The sequence below is a fragment of the Struthio camelus genome, chromosome 13, assembly GCF_040807025.1.
Source record: "Struthio camelus isolate bStrCam1 chromosome 13, bStrCam1.hap1, whole genome shotgun sequence".
NCBI classification, from domain to species: domain Eukaryota; kingdom Metazoa; phylum Chordata; class Aves; order Struthioniformes; family Struthionidae; genus Struthio; species Struthio camelus.
This window is the reverse complement of record NC_090954.1, coordinates 2,993,548-3,012,610: the sequence shown is the minus strand read 5'-3', so window position 1 is coordinate 3,012,610 and position 19,063 is coordinate 2,993,548. Positions and strand designations below refer to the sequence as shown.

General features: G+C 41.4%; 1 protein-coding gene across 16 annotated transcripts in view; it reads right to left on the bottom strand.

The window, feature by feature from the left end:
• RAPGEF6 (Rap guanine nucleotide exchange factor 6) overlaps positions 1-19,063 on the bottom strand; it is a 143,075-nt gene that overhangs the window by 69,964 nt on the left and 54,048 nt on the right. For 14 of the 16 annotated variants that reach the window (XM_068960001.1, XM_068960000.1, XM_068959995.1 and 11 more), the window contains one exon: positions 18,154-18,297. In XM_068960001.1, coding sequence (XP_068816102.1) covers positions 18,154-18,297 — 144 coding nt within the window. Of the gene's footprint in view, positions 1-2,675; positions 3,674-18,153; positions 18,298-19,063 lie in introns of those variants that run through there. The other 2 variants (XM_068960003.1, XM_068960004.1) reach the window with 2 other exon arrangements.

The following is a 19,063-nucleotide window of genomic DNA, read 5'->3' as shown; positions in this document are numbered from 1 at the left end:
CGGCTCACATAATCAACCAATCTTTAGGTGAATGGCAGATATGCACAATGCTCAAAGTTTTCTCTCTCATTTTATTCTCTTTTCGGTAGCTTTTCATGCAATAAAATAGTTTGCGTTGATTATTTTACGGATGTCTGCTCCATCATTTTTACTTTCAGAAATCAAAAACAATGGACTCTGTGGGAGATGAGGGGTACGAGCAAACGTCACCCTGGGCGGGCATCCCTTGTACTCAGAGAGCCTCCTCCAGGAGGCGATTCAGAGCTCCTAAAGCCACCTTCTCCTGTGGGTCACTAGGAAGCCATAAAAGTTCATCTCCTTAGGTTAAGGTTAACCTTCAGAAGCGTTCTCCTTTATGTATCTTCATGAAAGCTTACCTTTCTGATTAGTCACACAAATTACAACTTCATTTTGCTCTGATTAAATAGATGTAACACTACACTGTCACATTTAGCACAGCTATAATTACAATCGAGTCAGCAGTCCATTTACAGACATTCCTACACCTTAGTTTAAAAACAATTAATAAAAAAATTGTAGATTTCTACATAAAGCTAAGAAATTTTTCAATTTAATCACTGAGAAAGTAAACGGGAAAGATCAGATGTTCGCTACTCAACAGCGAGAAATGGTTGTGGTTTCGAAACAGTATTATAAAACACCTGACTTTTTCAAGGTAAAAGGTAAAAACTTGTACATTTAAAATTCAGGAGTCAGTCTGCTATAATACATATTGTCGTAACACCTGTAGTGAAATGGGGTGGGGGGTTGCAGGAAGGTGCTGCAGGTTAAAGACAAACACCTTTCAGCTGTGGACTGGAATGCAAAACCAGTTACAAAGCTTGCATCATTAAAAACAAACAAGCAAACACACAAAAACATGCCACTCAAAAAAACCCTTTCCCCCTCCCTCCCAACCTTTCACACTATTTCCCTTTGGACCAGCAAACGGGTGAACAAACGGCTCGACGGATACTGCAACAATCCTCCGGGTCCCATCCACAGGGCTGATGCAGGGGGCCAACAGCCCTTCTACCTTCTTTTTGAAACCTTATTCAAACACGAGGGTTCCCCCCCAGTTTCTCACCTAGGTCCAAATTCAACCGAGATGAGTCTGTCAGTAGAAGTACAAAATGTGACTAAGCATTCCCATTTTTTAAAGCAGTATTACGTGTCCAGACCTTCTTAACAAGCCTGGCTGACCCGCATCACCCTTAAGTAAACCGAGCCTTTTATATTTAATATCCGCGAATTAGGAAGAGAAGAAAGCCAAGGAGAACACATGTATACCAGAGACACAGATGACGATACCAACAGGCCAAAACGTGCCAATGTGAGCACGAGGGTCAGGAGCCTGCACTACCTGCGGCAGCACATGAAGCTGCTCCCTCCGGCTCTCAAAGGAAACCAGCAGCTCCGAAGACGTGAGCCGATGACAGCGGTGCTCAGCACACCTGGAAGTGCCAACGCTGGGCCACACACACACACATTTGTGAGTTCATTTCAGAGATGGCATATGGAAACCCTGCACCCCAGCACCCTCACCCACCCTTTAAACACGGGGTTCTTCCATTTATATTATGTCAGACAGGAAAAAAACCAAAACAGGGAACACTTGGATGCACACTAACACGGTATGTTTAGCCATATTTCTGCCTCGTGCCTCTCTGCGCGCCAGCGTCCCTGAGATTCTGAACTTCTGCGGACGGAAGTCGAGAGCAATTTCTTGCTCCGCAGTCAGTGCCGTATCTCATGATTTCAGTAGCACAAGGATTTCCCCTACCGCCTTCAAACACTGGGTGCTTTACCAGGCAAGAAAGTTCCCTACTTCTCATTCTAGTCTGTAGGAGCTTTTGCAATATAAACACAAAATCATAATAAATAATAATGAATATATGCCCGGCCTCAGGTTTATAAGGCAATTCCTGTGTCTAGGTGGCTTACTTCAATCTTACAGGCAGTTACATTAATAAAATACCAGTAACTCAAGTAATTTTCTGAAAGAGCATGCCAAATTGTAAGAGCCTGACAAACAGTTTTTTTTTTTTTAATTTCTTTAAAGGCTTTTATCTCAGTAGGTTAGTTTGCTCGAACGTTCTAGATTTCATTACCTCCTTTAAAAGGGGCACCCTTGCCTCCCCAGTTTCACATAAATATTGCATCTTCAAAACACACAAAATCATTTATGCTATTTAAAATTAATTGTAATTACATAGTTCAGCTAAATAATTAACCAATTCCACAACTCTACACGGAGAAAATAAGCAGCAGAGCTTAACACAGCCTGAAAATTAAGAACATCAGTGGGTTGGTACACCAGTATTTTCAAGTTAGCAATATATACAAGCAGCCATAAAAATGTTATACTTGAAAAATATTTGCTTTACATATTTATAGGCTAAAAAGGAAGCTTTACAGATTTCATAAGCAAGTGGGATTTTTTTTTTTAAATACTTCCTGTTAATTTATAGGCTATCAGTATATAACACAATTTCAAGATTTCTATGTCCCCCTTTCCTGTTTAGAAATTATACCACAAGAACAGTCTATGCACAGTCAGGAGTCCAGCATTTCATCCATACAGCATTTAGGGCTTTTGAGAAGCGAACATTTAAATAGCAGCATGGTTGTCAATACATTTCAGAGAAATGCATTACAGGCAAAATCGTACTTACTTTGGAGGCCCACGGTTGCAGACAGTTGGCATAACATCGAACAAGAAAAGCCATTTCTTAGGCTGGGAAGAAAAGTTTCCTTTCTCAAATAAAAGCCACAGAAGAAAAATACTCAGTAAAATCCTTCCTGGATTCTCTTTAAAAATCATAAATTGAAGCAGCAAGTGTACACGTATGCAACTTCTCAGGCTTGATTTTCACACTGAATTTGATTATAGCTTCTACTATATCTGATTAGTTTTCAGTGTTGCAGTGAGTTAGCAGCAGCAGCAATTTCTATAGAAATGTTCCCGTTTGAACAAGCACATAAATTCAAAGCCAAATGTTTCCTAGCTTTTCAAATACAAACATCCATAGGTTCCCCCAGGCAAGAGGCACGTATCTGAAAAGTGCTGCTAAAATTAAACTAATTCTGCAATAGATCAGAATTACAGGTTAAAGCAACAATACATTAAAAAGGTGAGACATGAATTCTTCCAATTCCTTTTTTCTCTTCACTAAAATGCAGCTAAGAGTGGCTTATCTTCAGGTCCACTTTTCAGAAACTTCACATTCATATTGCAGATCAAATTTTGCAAAGCTTCTTCAGCATCTTAGGCAATTCAGGAATCCCACACCCAGGATATTAAAGTTTCTTCTTTATACTCTTGTCCATCATAACTGCAAAAATTGAATTTCTGTCCAGACTGTAGCTCCAGGATATATACTCTAACAGGTTTGCACTATGCTATGTATTACAAGCCTCTGCAATACAAACCCTTTTCTCTTTTGCCCCCCTCCTTTTTTTATGCAGTTTACAACTCTGCAGTGTTGCTTAGTATTCTAATGCATCAGTCAGATAGCACGGTTAATCCACGCCTAGCTTTTCCAATTAAAACATTTCTGTAATGCACAACAAAACCGTACGTCCATGGCTACAGCAAGACTGACTGCTGGAGTCCTAATTCCTACTATCTTTGCTTGCTTCTCAGCAGCTCCCTCAGGAGAAGCTCCCATCGATTGGATGCTCCGCAGCAAGATGAAATATCTAATAAGGAGGAAAGAGAGTGGGAGGGGAACTGAGCTAAAAGGATGACATCACCTGTATAGAAAGCCTTTAGAAACTGCATTAGATCAATTGGCTACTGTATCTGCAGATGCAGCCAACAGAGCATCTTTATTGACCTAATATAAACACGCGCATCAGTACAACAACTGCTCAGCAAAACACCCCCCTTCTACATTATATTTTGTATCATTTTATGATCTAAGGCATAAACTGTAACTCTGAATGTTTTTCTTTTCTGAATCTTTTTTTTTTTTTTTTAAATGAAGCTCAAATGCCTATTAACCCATTTAACAGTATTTAGGCAAGTCATCTCTCCTCTTTCTATTCAAATTTAGAACTAAGGAAAGGTAAAATATGTTATCTGCAAACATTCACATGCATGCACACAAATACCTCCATCATCAATTCACAATAAAATAATTTCTGCTTTTATATATGTATTTGATACAAGAACCTCAATATTTCTATCTCATCCTATGTACTCATTAGGAGATTTTTGCTTAGAATAAGTAAATTTCTTATTGAAAAGCAATGTTTCAAAACCATTAAAAATAATGAGAATCATAAGCATGTTGAAAGTTTTTTTTCTTTTTTCCTTCAATCAAGGCTGATTCTGTTTATAACCAAAATTGCCTTAATTCTGCAGTTGTCATCTTAGTATACTAATTTCTTTCTGCAACTAAAAACTGAAATATTTGTCAGCAGCTTCGTATCTTGGATGGCAGCCCAGCCTGCTGGAGAGCTGCTCCGAGGAAGCACCTATGAGATCCCACACCTTTGAGCTGGGACTGCCGCGATGCTTTCAATTCCTAGAAGGCAAATGACTCCTGCTTATGCGCAAGGAGAGGGGAAGAAAGCAGAAGGGAGAAAGGGAGAAGAATAGGAGAGGGAGCAGAAGGGTCCTCATCGCTCTGCTAAAGCCATTATTCAGCACTCTGCAAGAAGGGGCTCTCACTGTTTCCGTTTCGCTCTCTTCGGAAAGAATTTTCATTTCCGTATCTCATTATTCCCACTTTTCCTCAAACTTGAGGTTAATTCTCCTAAACTGAACTAGGACTTGAAGGCCATACCTTCCGTAGAGAAGAAACGCTTCAGAGAGGAGCCCGGTGGCAACGAGGGCCAAAATCCCTTCCTTGTTGTCGCTGCATTCGAATTCTGAATCAGGCTCCTTGAGCATCCACAGAAAGCTCTTTTCCATCTCTTTTGCCCACGGGCACATGGAGGAACATTCTTAGTTTTTAGGAACCAAGATAATCCAAGCTGCATCAACAGGATGTGCCCCCCCCCCCCCCCCAACTCAAACCAAATGCTTCTCTTCGTAGCCACCTAGAAGTAGTATTCTTCCATGCAGTATAACCCCAGCTCCGACTGGAGCCTGACCTTGAGAAAAAAAATTTCCCACGCCACCTTCCAGAATTGTCTTAGAAGTCCAGCATAAAGACCTCAATTTACTTAACCACTACGTGACCAGGAAAACAATGGATGTAACCAGGCTTCATTAAATTGTTATCAATTCATATTTAGACAGAAGAGGAAAAATTAAACTTCACTCATGCACTTATGTTTATGTACGCCCAAAGTCTATTGGATTTTTAAATGCTGAGTTTCAAACAGTTATTTCAGGTTTTAAAAATAAACTGCATAAATATCAGTTTCATTTACTGTTCTTCCAGTATTATTCAATACAGTGGGCTAAATGTCAGCTTCACCTTACATGCAACTGCATTACATCTTTTGAAATAATTCACAAAATTTTACTCAGAAGCTTTTTAAATATCAAATATAAAGCCAAATAAATCAATCTTCAGTAGTAACTAATGCCCAGCTATTTTTAGGTGGTGTTGCCTGTTTTATTACAGCTACCACCATCACAATTTAAAGAACAAAAACAAAACAAAATCCAAAAAAAACAGCTGAAGGAAACCTCTCCCCTTGCCTGCACGTACACTGATAGCACACAAATTCTATCCTTGAGCTACGCTGGGCAGATATTCATCTCCCAACTGCATTTTAAAACCGCTGCATTGTGCACGAAATTCAATCCACTAAAAGATTTTTGGCGTGGATGCCATCTTTATGCAACTACTGTAAACACAAGCTCAATAATGGGAACAAAATTCTATTTCCTTCTAGTTTTGCCTTTAAGTGAAGATGACATCATCGCTTTCGCTCGCCGCCAATGGGGCCGCGGCGGCCGCGCTTCCCGGGGGCCGCTGCGAGATCCTGCGCTGCGGGATCCAGCGGCGGCGAACCTGACCCAGTTCCGGCCCGCAGCCTGGGGGCCCCCCCCGGCCCAGGCGGCGCTGGCCTCCGCGCGCGGCTTCGGGCACCGCCAGCCCCCCGCCGCTGTGAGTTTTCATGAATTATTTGTTGGAGGCAAACATCAGCTCTCAGGAGTAAAGCAAGCCGGAGACGAAAAAACGTGCTGGAAAGACAGTTCCACAGGGATCACAATCCAAGTAACTGTGGCATCGGGAAACAGCAGACCGCTGCTCTCATTTGCAGCTGGGTTTTAAGGTTTCGCAGAATCTCGCGGAAGAAAACCCTCGGTCCACAGCGCGAAGAAAAAATCATCTTTGTTTCTTAATACTGCTCTCTTTCCACGCCTGAAGCATTGCTCCTAACGTTTCTGTGCATCGTCTTCTCTTTAGCCTCCCATAATGCTAGCCGCATCCTCCTGACCGTTAAATAAATCTGCATGTCCTAATTGTCTAACAAAACTAAGTCACTGAAAAATTCATTTTTATTTTTTTATTTTTAAAAAGGATAGTCAGGCCTCTCATAATTTAAACGCACGTTCAGTTACACAGGATTAGAGACTTCTCTTAAAGAGCCACAAACTGAAGTTCTGCAAAAGCATAAAGCGTTCGTAACGGACAGGAGACACCTGACCAAACAGCACTACTTTCCCCCCCCGCCCCGATCAATCAGAAAACAAGCCCACTGCGCAAACACCGCAGCGAAGACAAGCGCTCGCTCCGAACAGCGGCCCTGCCTGACCGCGAAGGCACAAAGGTGCCCGCTCGCCTGCGGGCCGAGGGCCGGGCTGCCGGCCCTTCCCGTCTCCTTTTGTCCTCAGACCGCGACGACTGCCAGCACGCTTGAATCGCTGCGCAAGTACCAAGACGCTGCAGTAGTGCTCAGCTACGAACAGGTACCTTTTTTGTGCCCCCCCCCCTTTCTTTTTGGGGGGTTGGGGGGGGGGGGGACCGACAGTAGCCCGTGTCGCAGCGGGGCTCGAAGCCCATGGTGGGGGCTGGGGAACGAGAGCAGCTGCTTGGAAAGCAAGCTGCTTCAGCGTGTCTCAAGTGACAAAGATGTTTCAGGTTCAAACATTTCGTTTTGAGCCAGCTTGGCCAGGGAGAAGTTCCCAGTACAGCACCCTACTGCAGAAGTGTTTTAGCATTCAGAAGTTACCTGAGTACATTTGAGTACTTCCAGTCCTTTTTCAAAGGAAGGTAAGAGGGGCCGCGGAGCGCTGTGCGCGCGACCCGGATGCATCCCCATGCAACCCCGGCCTTGATGTAGTACCACTGGCACGCTTGTCTGATTTTTTTTCCTCGCCATTTAACTCAAGACCTTAAACGAATCACTGTACTTCTGTGGCAAGGTTACCCCTCATTAGGGCTTCTCAGGAATTCCTGTTTAAAAAAAGAAAAGAAAAAAAAAAAGAAAAAACCCACCTTCTCCACCCTGTTCTTGACCCTTTTAAACAACTGAAGGGCGTGGGAGCAGCACTACGAGCTTCCCTCCATTCCTCTTTCCGGGTGACATTAGGTAGTGCAATCGCTTACTTAGGTACCTCACTTTCCACAGGAGCATTTACTAACAGGCTGAATCCGACCGAAAGAGCTGCAGGATTCATAAGTAATATGAAAATATGATCCATCCTAAGGGAAGGAGCGAGGGAGACGGGGAGGGAGCAAGCGAGGGGGGAGGGAGGGAGGGAGACTGTCATCATAACTAAAGTGATGTAAGCTTCTAAATTTAGAAGCAGCAATACAGAAGGAACAATAAAAAGGCACCGCGGATTCAATTTCTCCGCTGCTTTAGTACTACCCTAACCACCCTTTTTCAGCTGTTGTGTTAAGCATGGAAAGGTCATCTCCTATTTGCAGCGTTTCAGATTTATGTATTTTATAATACTTACTTACATATGCCTGTAAATTGCAGCTCTCCGGCAGGCCGGCGGCGTGGCGCGCACACGCTCTCTCCGCACAGCCCAGCGGCGGCACGATCAGCATAACAAACACGAGCAACGCCAGCACCTATACCGGGGGAAGCCCCCTCTGCTACGGGGTCGAATAAAAAGTTCACTGACACAGTTTGAACAGAGATGATTCATCTCACGCTCCTCCTTTCCTTCCTGACATCTCATTTCAGCAGGGTGGGGAAGTTCGGGAAGGTACACAACCAAAAATCCCTTCTAGGGAGAAGCGCAGGCATGAGCATATACCAGGCCAAACCCGGAAAGCAGAAGGGCTGGTTTGGGCAACCGAATCCCCCCAGAGACACTGAAAATATGAAAACTTGAATATCCCACGTGAAAATCCCAAACCCATTTGCAGTTTTGCTCACCTAAATCGTTACCTTCATACAGCCTCAAAGCTGAAACCACAGCCCAAACCTACTGTGGATCCAAACATCATTTCCTCAGCTCCCATCTAACTGGTGAGGTAGCTACAGTTTCAAAACTGCAAAAAACCACCACTGTATATATTCGTTTTGTTTCTGAAGTCGATGGCAAATACAACACACTACTTTTTCTGTCCCACTTATAAAAACTACATCTCAAGATAAAAGGAGCAGATTCAGAATATTTTAGAACATAAGGTACCAGCACATCCCTTGGAAGAAAAAGGCTCCTGACTGAATGACCTTGAGAGCAATACATTAACTCCACAGATGAGGTTAAAAATCATTAAAACGCCACTTCAAGTATTTTCTTTGTCACTTTTCTTAAGGATTAACACCAAACTGAAAGCCTGAAAGTAGAAGAGGAAGGGAGGGATTTGATTGCTTCTACCGCTATCAGCAACGTTTCAAAATTTCTAAGCATGGGTGATTATTTTTAAACAGTTAACTTTCATTATTAATGGGCAGGTTGAAGATTATATGCAATTATGTAAAGATTATACATGTGAGTATTTTTTTTATATATATATATATATATATATATAAAACCTCAGGCATGACGTGTCATGGACATGTTTTTTCCAGGAACAAATCCATGTCTGGAAGCAACATACCCTTTTTTTTTTTTTTTTTTTAAATAGAGTCTAAATCAGTAGACTTGTTTGGGTTCAAGTTTGCTCCACGCATCAACTGTCCCCAGATTCAGGCTGGCATCAGCCAGGCCTACTAGATTGTGGTCACATAGTGGTAAAAATGGTAGAAAAAAGGGTGAATGAGAAAGAGAGGGAGAAGCAGCACTGACAAAAGTGTCCCCAAGAGCAGAAGGGGAGAAGCAAGCTCCACGTCGCACAGCTGCGCCGTTCTCCTTGACCTTCTCCAACAGCTGGACTGCCTGGGTGACCGCAGCACCGACCAGTCTGCAGCCCAGCCCCCTCCCAAATCTGTAAGGCAGCACAGCGCAGATGCCGAAATAGGGCTGACCGCCTCGGATCCACTGTTTCAGCACAGCAGCTCCTAAGCTTTCTCATCAGCTGCTATGATCCAGCCCCTATTGCCTTCCAAATGGAAACACGTCTGCACTCTTAGAAATGGCCCCAGCATGGTTTAGTTTCCTTCCCTCCACTAAAAACAGAAACCACCACTGTCGTTCATATCAGATTTTAAAAACTGATCGTAACAGATAAAGCAACAGACCGGCTAGACAATTTACCCCCTCTTCAATTCGATGAACCACTGCAGGTATTTCATCACCACCGTTAACCAAGCTTTAAAGGAAACGGAAATAAAGTGAAAATTGTAACAGCAATCCAAGTCCTTCAGTGTCAGGTAACGCGCAACCCAACAACCCTAATTTAGTTAGTTAGGCTAAAATACGAAATCACTTCTCACGAGATTACTTCCCTCTAAGGTATGCTAAGCCTGTACAAGAGTAAAAGGTTGACTTGGCTGGAAGTGAGAACCTAATCAGACTGCTGCAGTTCAATACAGCATATTGAGCAGAAATGGCCCGGGCAGAAGATATGAAACAAAAACCAGATCCACGCTGCCTCTCTGCATACAGGCTGCCGGCTTGATGGCTGCTACCCCTTCATAGCTTTCTACAAAAAGCCACTCAAATGCCATTTAAAAAACACAGAAACAATAATAATAAGGAACTGACAAAAACTGCAGCAAGCATATGAAAGGTTTAAGTCCCATAAAAAGACTGACAACACATTTATCAGGTGTACAGCGCTGCTTTTTACCATTAACAACCTGAATGACATAATACCATTATGATCAGTGGGGACAACGCTTAAAAAAAAAAAGTTCAGTCTCAATATATTTTGCATAAGAGGCTGCTTATAAAGAATTAATGACTTTGGAACTGCCACCCAACCCCTCAGGGTCCATCAAAACAGAGATTAACTTTCTGGATATGCTACATAAAATATTTTCTCAGGGATATTTCGAGGAAGTAAATTTACACTATCATAGGAATTAACTTATCTATTTGGTGAAAGGAGGAGGAACGAACAGATAACTAATTGTTGTGTGGACAGTGCATTAGGAATGACATGAATTTATTTCTTAGGCAATTTAACTTACAAGATACCTAGGATTTTTGAAAGGTCTCTCTGCCACAAGCTGCCACAGAACAAGATCAGGCACAAGAGCAAATCCCTCCCACAGCAATGCAAATACCAGCTTAGGTCAAGGTCTGAGCAGTTCCCTAGCCCAATCCCAAATGAATGAGTGGGAAGGTTTCTCTGAGAAGGACCAGGTGCCCATAATCGATTTCCAAACAATTCCAGACTTCCTGGTGAAAACGTTCAGCTGCGAAAATGCTAACGTGTTTGGAATGCAAGGAGGAAATCAGTGCACAAATATCTACTACTTTTTCTTGCATTACCATTCAGGCAACTCCAGTTCTTCTGTCGGCTGCTGTCCCATGAGCAGCAGAGGGAAGTTACACACAAGACTGCCTGCAAGGGGGACGCCGGGATCCCGGGCCAACCAGGGCTCGACTTACCCAGCAAGGAGAGGCAAGAGAAAAACTTCACAGCAGAAATTGCTGCTACAAGCACTGGTAGAAAAAGAAAAAACTGCCCTTCCTTAAAGCAGTTAGCAAAACGTGTGTCCATGTGGCAAAAACTAGCTTTTTCTCTAGCTACATAAAAGGTTATTTTATACATACACTGAGGACAAAGCCCCAGGGTAGGGGTGCTAAAGCTGGTCCTGTTAACAATCTTGAAACATTTCTCCTTGTCCTAACAACAACCTGATATATTTTTCAATAATCAAAGTTGGCAATCTGGCAAACCACAAAGACCCATCTGTCCTGCAGGAGAATGACGCCTCAATCGTGACCTGTGCCAAACTGTGCCATCTTTTGCCACCACGGGCTCTCTTATAGGTTTTAAAAAAAAGAGAGAATGGTTGTACAAAACTGTCATCAGTCTGACCACATCTGAATAAATACAGGTGCTTACCTCCATAGTTTCAGTTTATAAGTTTCATTGGTGCACCATTCTTAAATGCTGTTAAACTGCTGCACACATCACCTCAAAATTGAGGCGATTTCTGTAATTCAGAATTTATATACAGTCTGCCTGTCAAGTCTGTAAAATCTTGAGGGAAACTCCTGAACAGAAGTTATTAAAAACTACAGCCACTTTCATTACAGCTAAACCAGGGCTATAAAGCTGCATATGTAGTTAAAAAAAAAAAATACACTACTATTTTAATCTGAGAACATAGATTTTAGCAGAAAGGTAATATACCTTTTTATTATAAATTTTCTTATTTCATATCATACATAACATTGCCCTTTGGAAACTGCAGACACTCATTCATTGAAGACACTCACTACCAGGAAGAATTTTAATGCACTGTTCATGTTGAATATTGGAGTTTTTGTTAATGACCATCATAACAAGCAACAGACCATCTCATGAAGAAGTCTTTGACACTAATGGGGCTGACCAAGCTAGCATACAGATTCGATACAAACAATGACATACGAGCAAACATGCTTTTGGTGGTTCTCCCCTTGCTTACAAAAGCCAGCAAAAGTGTATCAAAGAAGCCACCTCAGGAATTCATTGTGAACACTAGACACCAAGTCCGGTTTCTCACCCTGGATGCCATTTTAAATCTGTTCGAGTTTGCCTCTCTGCTTAGCCCGTGAATTGGCATGGAGCCAGAGAAACAGTCTCCTCTAGCATTTGGCACCATTAGTTAACAGAACTGCTTAAGTGATACGATGACCACCCATCCTCCTCCCCCATCCCCACGGACGGGTATGTCAGTTTGACAATAACTTTAGTTTTCAGAAAGTTCAGAGGTTCCAGGTGTCCGTGTTCCCTTCTTTTCCTCTGCATTTCTACAAAATGCCCTGTAATCACACCTACAAACCAGTTATTCTCCTCCAAGCGCTAATATAGCGTGCAGAGCTATAGACTTTTATTTAGATATAGGGCTCAAACAACGGAAGTAGTCTGTTCCTTCCAGACTGCTGGGGAGATGAATACACTGCAGATGTAGCTGCTTTGAGATCACGAAAAGAAGAGAAACCGCGGCAGGAGTATAGCAGAACTGCAAACAACTGATGGCACGTGCAAGTTTTTACAGAGGCTCTTCCCCGGATGCGCTGGCTCGGAGGGGACGTGCGCGCGCTGCTATCCTGCAGTACGTACAATCTGTGAATTGGAGTAGGAGCTACGTCACACAAAATTCAAGGCAGAAGTTAGAACAGAGATACAGGCTACATTGTTTTTACAACAGGGGAATTAAATGGAGTATCAGAAGAAACGTACTTGCAATTATTTCTCTGCATCACACACCACCTCTAAGGAAGCTATCAACAATAAAGTTTTGGTACCTTTTAAGTAAACAGCAAGACTCACAGACTTCAGTAGGACCCAAATTTCATTCTGATTCTTCACATAATAAAGCTAAGATTCTGTCAAATACAGAAAGTATCAAAAAAAGGAACTGAAAGCATAAAAACAGATTTAGAAGCTTAATGAGACTAGTCATCCAGCTCTAAAAGAGCTCAAGAATGAGTGATCTAGCCACTCAGATGAGCCACATCCTCATTAAAACTAACTGATATTCCAAATAAACAGATGCTAGCAGATGCTGCATCAAAGTTTAAGAAAATTTGTCTGGAAGCATGCTGTAAATCAGTTTTAGTTGTTTTAGATCAAGAAAAGGTACCATTTTTGCAAATTTACCTGGTAGTTAAAAATAGGTATAGGAAAGAATCTAATGGGTTTGATCCAATACATTAAAATGCACCTTAGCGCCTTAGCTCCTTTCAGTTGTGGAGACATCCTATACTACTAACTCCAGCCTCTGACAGGATTACATTAAGTAATGATCAAAGAAAAAGAAACTTGCCACTCAAGCAATCTTCAGTGATAGACTTCTCTGAAGATAAATGTTTCTACAAGGCTCCAGGAATTTTTTTTTTTTTTTTAAACATGATGCAAGTATTAAAATATTGTCCTCAAAACTTATCATAAGTCTCTTAAGCCTCCTCATCCTCTTGTATCAGTTTAAGAAAAAGGTAACTTTGCATCTCTGAGGAAGGGAATTACTATTAAAAGTTCAATTTGGGGTTTTTTTTTCTGTTCTACAATTTAAAAAGTTCAAAATGTTGTCAGAACTCCACAGAAATACACAGTACATCATATAGGCACTATTTCTACAAATACAAAAATTCATTTAAAAAACCACACAGAGAAGAGAAACTATCAGAAATGTATGTAGACAATAAATTAGAAAAGTTTTATTTAAAAAGTTACAACAGATTTGAGCTTACAAGCTTGACTGTCATATCAAAATTTTTATCAGACTTAAATCCCTTTTGGTTTTGCTTGTTGCAAGAAAGAAACATGAAACTTGCTAGCTCAGGTTTTTATTTTTAATTGTGAAGATAAACATCTGAACTGCTTACTTGCTCAATAGTTAAATTGCTGTTTCATTCTTGGATCTATTTTTCTAAAGCACCACAACTACCATCAAACATTTTCTCCTAAAAGCGTTAGTATAAAAAATAGCCACCTGCTTCTAGATCGGCTTTGGTTTTGTAAGTACCTGTTATATGTTTATAACAGCTATTGTTATGAGGCTTTAAATCATAAAACTACACAGTTTGGGGCACAGCTGAATAAAGATGATCACACCACACTCATTTTCTTCTTTTGTAATTAAAAAAAAAAGAAGTTGCATTATTTATTGGCTTGAGCACAAGACTAAAGACTAGAAATGACTAAGTTCATCTCAGCTCTGGTAACGACCTACTGCACGACCCTAGGTCCTGTCTGGATTCTTACCTACATTACAAAGCGTTCAGTGAAAGAGCTATGCCGCCACTCCTTCCTAAAATCAAAATACTAGCAAGTAAGCTCTTGGCAAGCAAGGGCAAGCATAATGAATATCAACAGCACAAGTCTTTCTAATACAGTAAGCTTGAGCAAGAGCTTTCACCAAGTGCTGGAGCCTCATGCTTCAGGGCCCTCTGTAGTGTGCATGAAGATGCAGATATTATCAAGTGACAAAGCGGAAGAGGCAACACAAGCCTGAAATGCATGGGAGATACAGAGATACCATGTAATTACGGCAGATGCTCCAAACTGCCACCGTGGCCTTCCCCTGGCCCGTGACCCAGCATGTCAGAGGCACCCCCTGTCACTTACTTGATGGGCAACAATGCCACCTCATGTATTAAGAAGGAGAAAAAGAAAAAAAAAAGTCTCTGAACTCTTTTTCACCACGTACACATCTGCCCCCAGGATTCTGCTGGACTAACTATACTGCAGAAGGAGAAAACCCACCACCGGCAGAAGCCCGACTGACGGGGCTGTACTGGGAACCCTGTCAAGTGCAAGCCAGGCCTCAGACTAGTCTCTGGCCTAATGAGAGCAAGTCTAACATACTTTGCATATGTATTGCGAGAACAAATGCATGCCATTATGCACTTCGAAGACAAACAGCAACATAAAGCGTTCAGTCTGAGTGAGGAAAAAGGAAGGAGATAACATTGTCAGCATATGTTCACTGTATTTTTCTGCAAAAAAAAAAAACCATTAATACTTATACTGCAGGAAACCAATGTTCTTATGGAACTACAAAAGAGTACAGGAATTTAAATGGTAACTGCTTCAGTAATCAAAGAAACCAACACTACTGAATTAGCCTTCATTTGGGGCAGGTAATACCAACAATAATTTGAATGTCAGTTATTCTAAATAGAAACTAAGTATTAAGGCTCTTTTCCTAAGTGACAGGCATAAGAAAAAGGAAGAGCTTCAAATACTGTCATAACTATTTAAAATATTATTTAAAGTATCAGCACAGAACTGTTTATTTCATGGCCAAGCACAGGCATTATTACAGAATTTGTTCCAACAAGAACAAGCATGAATCTCCGTGCAAGAAGTAGATGCAAGCTCACATCACAGCTTAATCGGTAACATTTTATAAAAATAAAGATTAATCTTAATCATAAATATGAATCACACTGTACTAAATGTGCAGAGATTTACATTTTAGGAGTTAATGGAGGTTGCACAGATAATTCCCCTTAAAAGCAAACACAAGAAAGCCTCTGTTTAATCACGCAAGGAAAAATTCTAAGCTAGGATAAAGGAACACTGTATTTGGATGCCCACAGGACTTCAGTTTTCTTCAGAAAGCAGAAAGCTACCTGTGTCAGAGAGATTGTGTGTTAGAAACTCATATAATGTTTGCTGTGAACTCCATCGCATCATAGCGCTGGCACCCGAAGGACTCATTAGAGCCTGGCGGTAGCGCAGCGAGCCGGCTCTGAGCAAACAGGCCTCACAAAAGCTCGGTCAAGCTGCATTCAGCATCTGTCAGCAGCATTTAGCAACAGGCCGGAGAGCGAAATACAACACTGCATTTATTCATTAACATTAGACCAGGGAGGAAATCTGTTGGCGAGTTTGTAAACAGTTTTCCCACTCTGCCAGAAACATTATTGCAAGATCTTGTCAAATAAGAGTTTCATTCAGCGTCCCTCCTCCTTATCCCGCCCATGCTCAAATGGGCTGAAATGAAGGGTTACATTATAAAGCCCGAGTTTTTCAAAACCACTGGGAACCAGTGATCATGTACAAGCAAACTAACACAGGTAAGAGTGCAACCTAGACACAGCCAAGAAACCATGCCTCTGACCAATTCATTATTTTACCAGATTACGATGGAAAATGGAAGAATACATGCACCCATTTTTGTTTACTTGTCAAATAGGCAGCTGGTTATCTTGTTTTGATTTCTTCGTCATCTGTTGAGTTACAAATTACTTTTCACTACACAAAGTACTGCGAGTATGACGCTTTCCAATTAGGAGCTTACAGTCTACGAAGAAAGGATTGGTATTGCAATTCAGAGAGCCGAGGGCCAAACAGCTTGCAGATTTTGTATCAGAAAGGAGGCTGTTTGCTCCTTGCCGCTTAGCGCTCGCTCAGCCAGGAAAGCGTCTAGCATTGTTAACAGGACGCTTTTTAAATATTCCTGATTTTAAAAAAGCAGATTTAGGAACACGCTGTAGACTTAGGAGGTTTATACCATTTCCCATCAAATGCTGATCAAATTACATATACTCATGAACTCGAGTAAGGAGTCAGATTCACAGCAAGACACTATACCTGTAAAAATAAGCACGTACTCCCTGTGGTTGTTAGCACACAGAAATAAACTAACGTGAAGAAAAATCCTAACAAGGACACAATAACTAATCACAATGCCGCAAGCGTACCTCACTGACACCTTGCATCAATAACTGACCATCTCCGAAATCATGAGTAAGCCACGTCACTTGGTAGTTCTCAGAATGAGGTTTCCAAAGTCCCTTCAAGAGCAGAGGCACAGCTAACACGAGCCTCAGCTCTTCCCGAGATTCTCTTCCCCATCGAGTGGTCCAAACACCTGAAGTCTGAGAATTACTTTGTGTGCGTTTAGTCAACGTCGCAGAAATCCCAAGGTGGGATGGGGTTGGGTGGGGGGGGGGGTGGAGAGATTTTGTCATACACAGATTGGAATTTAATTCCCAGCGAAGCCTTATGCCTGACTGCCCAAAGCTTGAGGATACGGTATCTCATCTCTTCAGTAACTAATTCAGATTACTGTGTAATGATAAAACCAACACACGTGACAGTTCTTGAAACGAGATGGCAGAGGATGTTGAACGTCTGAACGTCGAGGAGCACATTTGCTGCCTGTTACAGCAAGGAAAGCCTTTTTGCTTAGAAGACAAATGCCAGTAACCTTTACTGCCAGAAAGGCTAATGTTGTAGGGAGTCTAAAAATCACCTCCTGTGTCCCAACAATTAACAACATGCAAAAGATACAATTTTCCTCTGTTTCAGAATAAACTGCTAAGCCTTTAATTAACTGCACGCTTCAGCTATTTTGAAGTGTATCATCTAACAGAGGTTCTGTAGCTCTTGGGGAGACGAAAAGGAGGACAGTGGGGAAAATAAAGGAGAAAAATTAAGTTTAGGTGCTTTTCTTTTTTTATTTCTTTTCTGCGTATGACGGCTACTCAAGGTTTGTATATTTCAAAGTTAATATTGTGTTTCAGCTTTTGATTTTCAAGGCTCAGTCAAAATACCCATAACAATTATTTTCATTGAAGTAATTTGTCTAAAGCACGTATATATCCTGCTACTAACAGGAAGTTTACATTCAAAAAGAGAAACCTTCATAAAAGCACTGTGGCCTTAAAACCATAGCTATACATGCCTTCACACAGTACAGACGGCATAGTTTGTGGTGTTATTTAAGAGTAGCAAATGAGTTGCCATTACTCTTTTCAATGCTTGAATTAACATTCTGCTATATTTAAGCAAGTAAACACGAGGTGAGGTATCAAGATAGTGTTAATACTGCACTGAACTGAATCAGTGACTTACTCCATTTCAACATAGCCTAAACTTCCTACGGGGAAAAAAAAAACAAAACAAAAAACTGCTACATCTTACTAGGAGAACTTCAGTTAAAACTGTAACAAAACGCTAATCAAGAATGAAAATTTCTCTGATCAGCAAACAGGGAAGTTTCATCACTGCAATGCTCAACTGAAAAACTGTAAGCCAAATACCTCTTCTTCAGTATAGCGCCTGACTCTTCACTACCACCACTGGTGGTCAAACCCAAAGCACTCTGTTGCTCCCCAACAAGAAAAGAATGTTTATAAATACAAACTGCGGGTTTCATCCCATCAACTTTTCTTAATACACTCAAAGAGACCTGCCAGCACCCGTCAGCAGGAAGCAGACTCACCGAGAGGTAACTGCTGGAATCCACATTGTCGGTGATGGTCTGCCGTTCCCCCCGCTGGTTAATCTTCCTGAACCTTCGCCGAGACTGCCTGAGGGGAACTTCTCTTTGCAAGATATTTTCTTCATTGTCTTTGGAGTTCTCAACCTGAAACACATGTTCAGGCTCCTGGTTAAACATCCAGTTCTTCCATATCACTGAAAGCCGATGGAGTCTTAACAAGCTCATGAGGAAGGAGCTAACATAAGTTCAGAGCAGTTAAGCTTTTCTTGAGAAACAGACTACAAAGCTTTAGAAAAGCAGCGCTACATGTCTCAAAACTATGTTTTTACAATGAGCTTGACCACAATTTCCTTCCAGGAAACAAACCAAAAAAAAAGCGCACGTATCCTCTAAACAATGTCGCTTACCAGCAGAAACCCTTTTGCACCCACACGCTCTATAACAAGAGATGTATATGCTGCTCATTTCAAGGATATCTTCAACACAAAAATTATAGTTATTTGAATACTTACCATCTGGTAAAGCCACTGAATTACACTGTATTTTTTATTTGTGGAATTTTTTTGAAAAACATAAAGATACTCCTAGTACCAGTCACAATCAAACGACTTTAAGTGTCCTAGCTATATTATAGATAACCCTCAGTCCTACTTCACCTATGCCATACTTATTTACAATCACTTCCAACAGATTATAAAGAAATAACCGGAATTTGGTCTTGATGTTCAATTTTATTCGTGACTAAACATTAGAAGTAAGGTAAATTTATTTTGTTAGTAAAAGCCAACATGAAACACTTATCTGACTAGTTCCCATTCCTTTTTTCTATAAAAAGCAGTTCCATCCTTCCACATTTCCTTCTGATGTGCTGGAAAAACATATCCTAGCAGGAAGCAGAGCAGACGTGCAC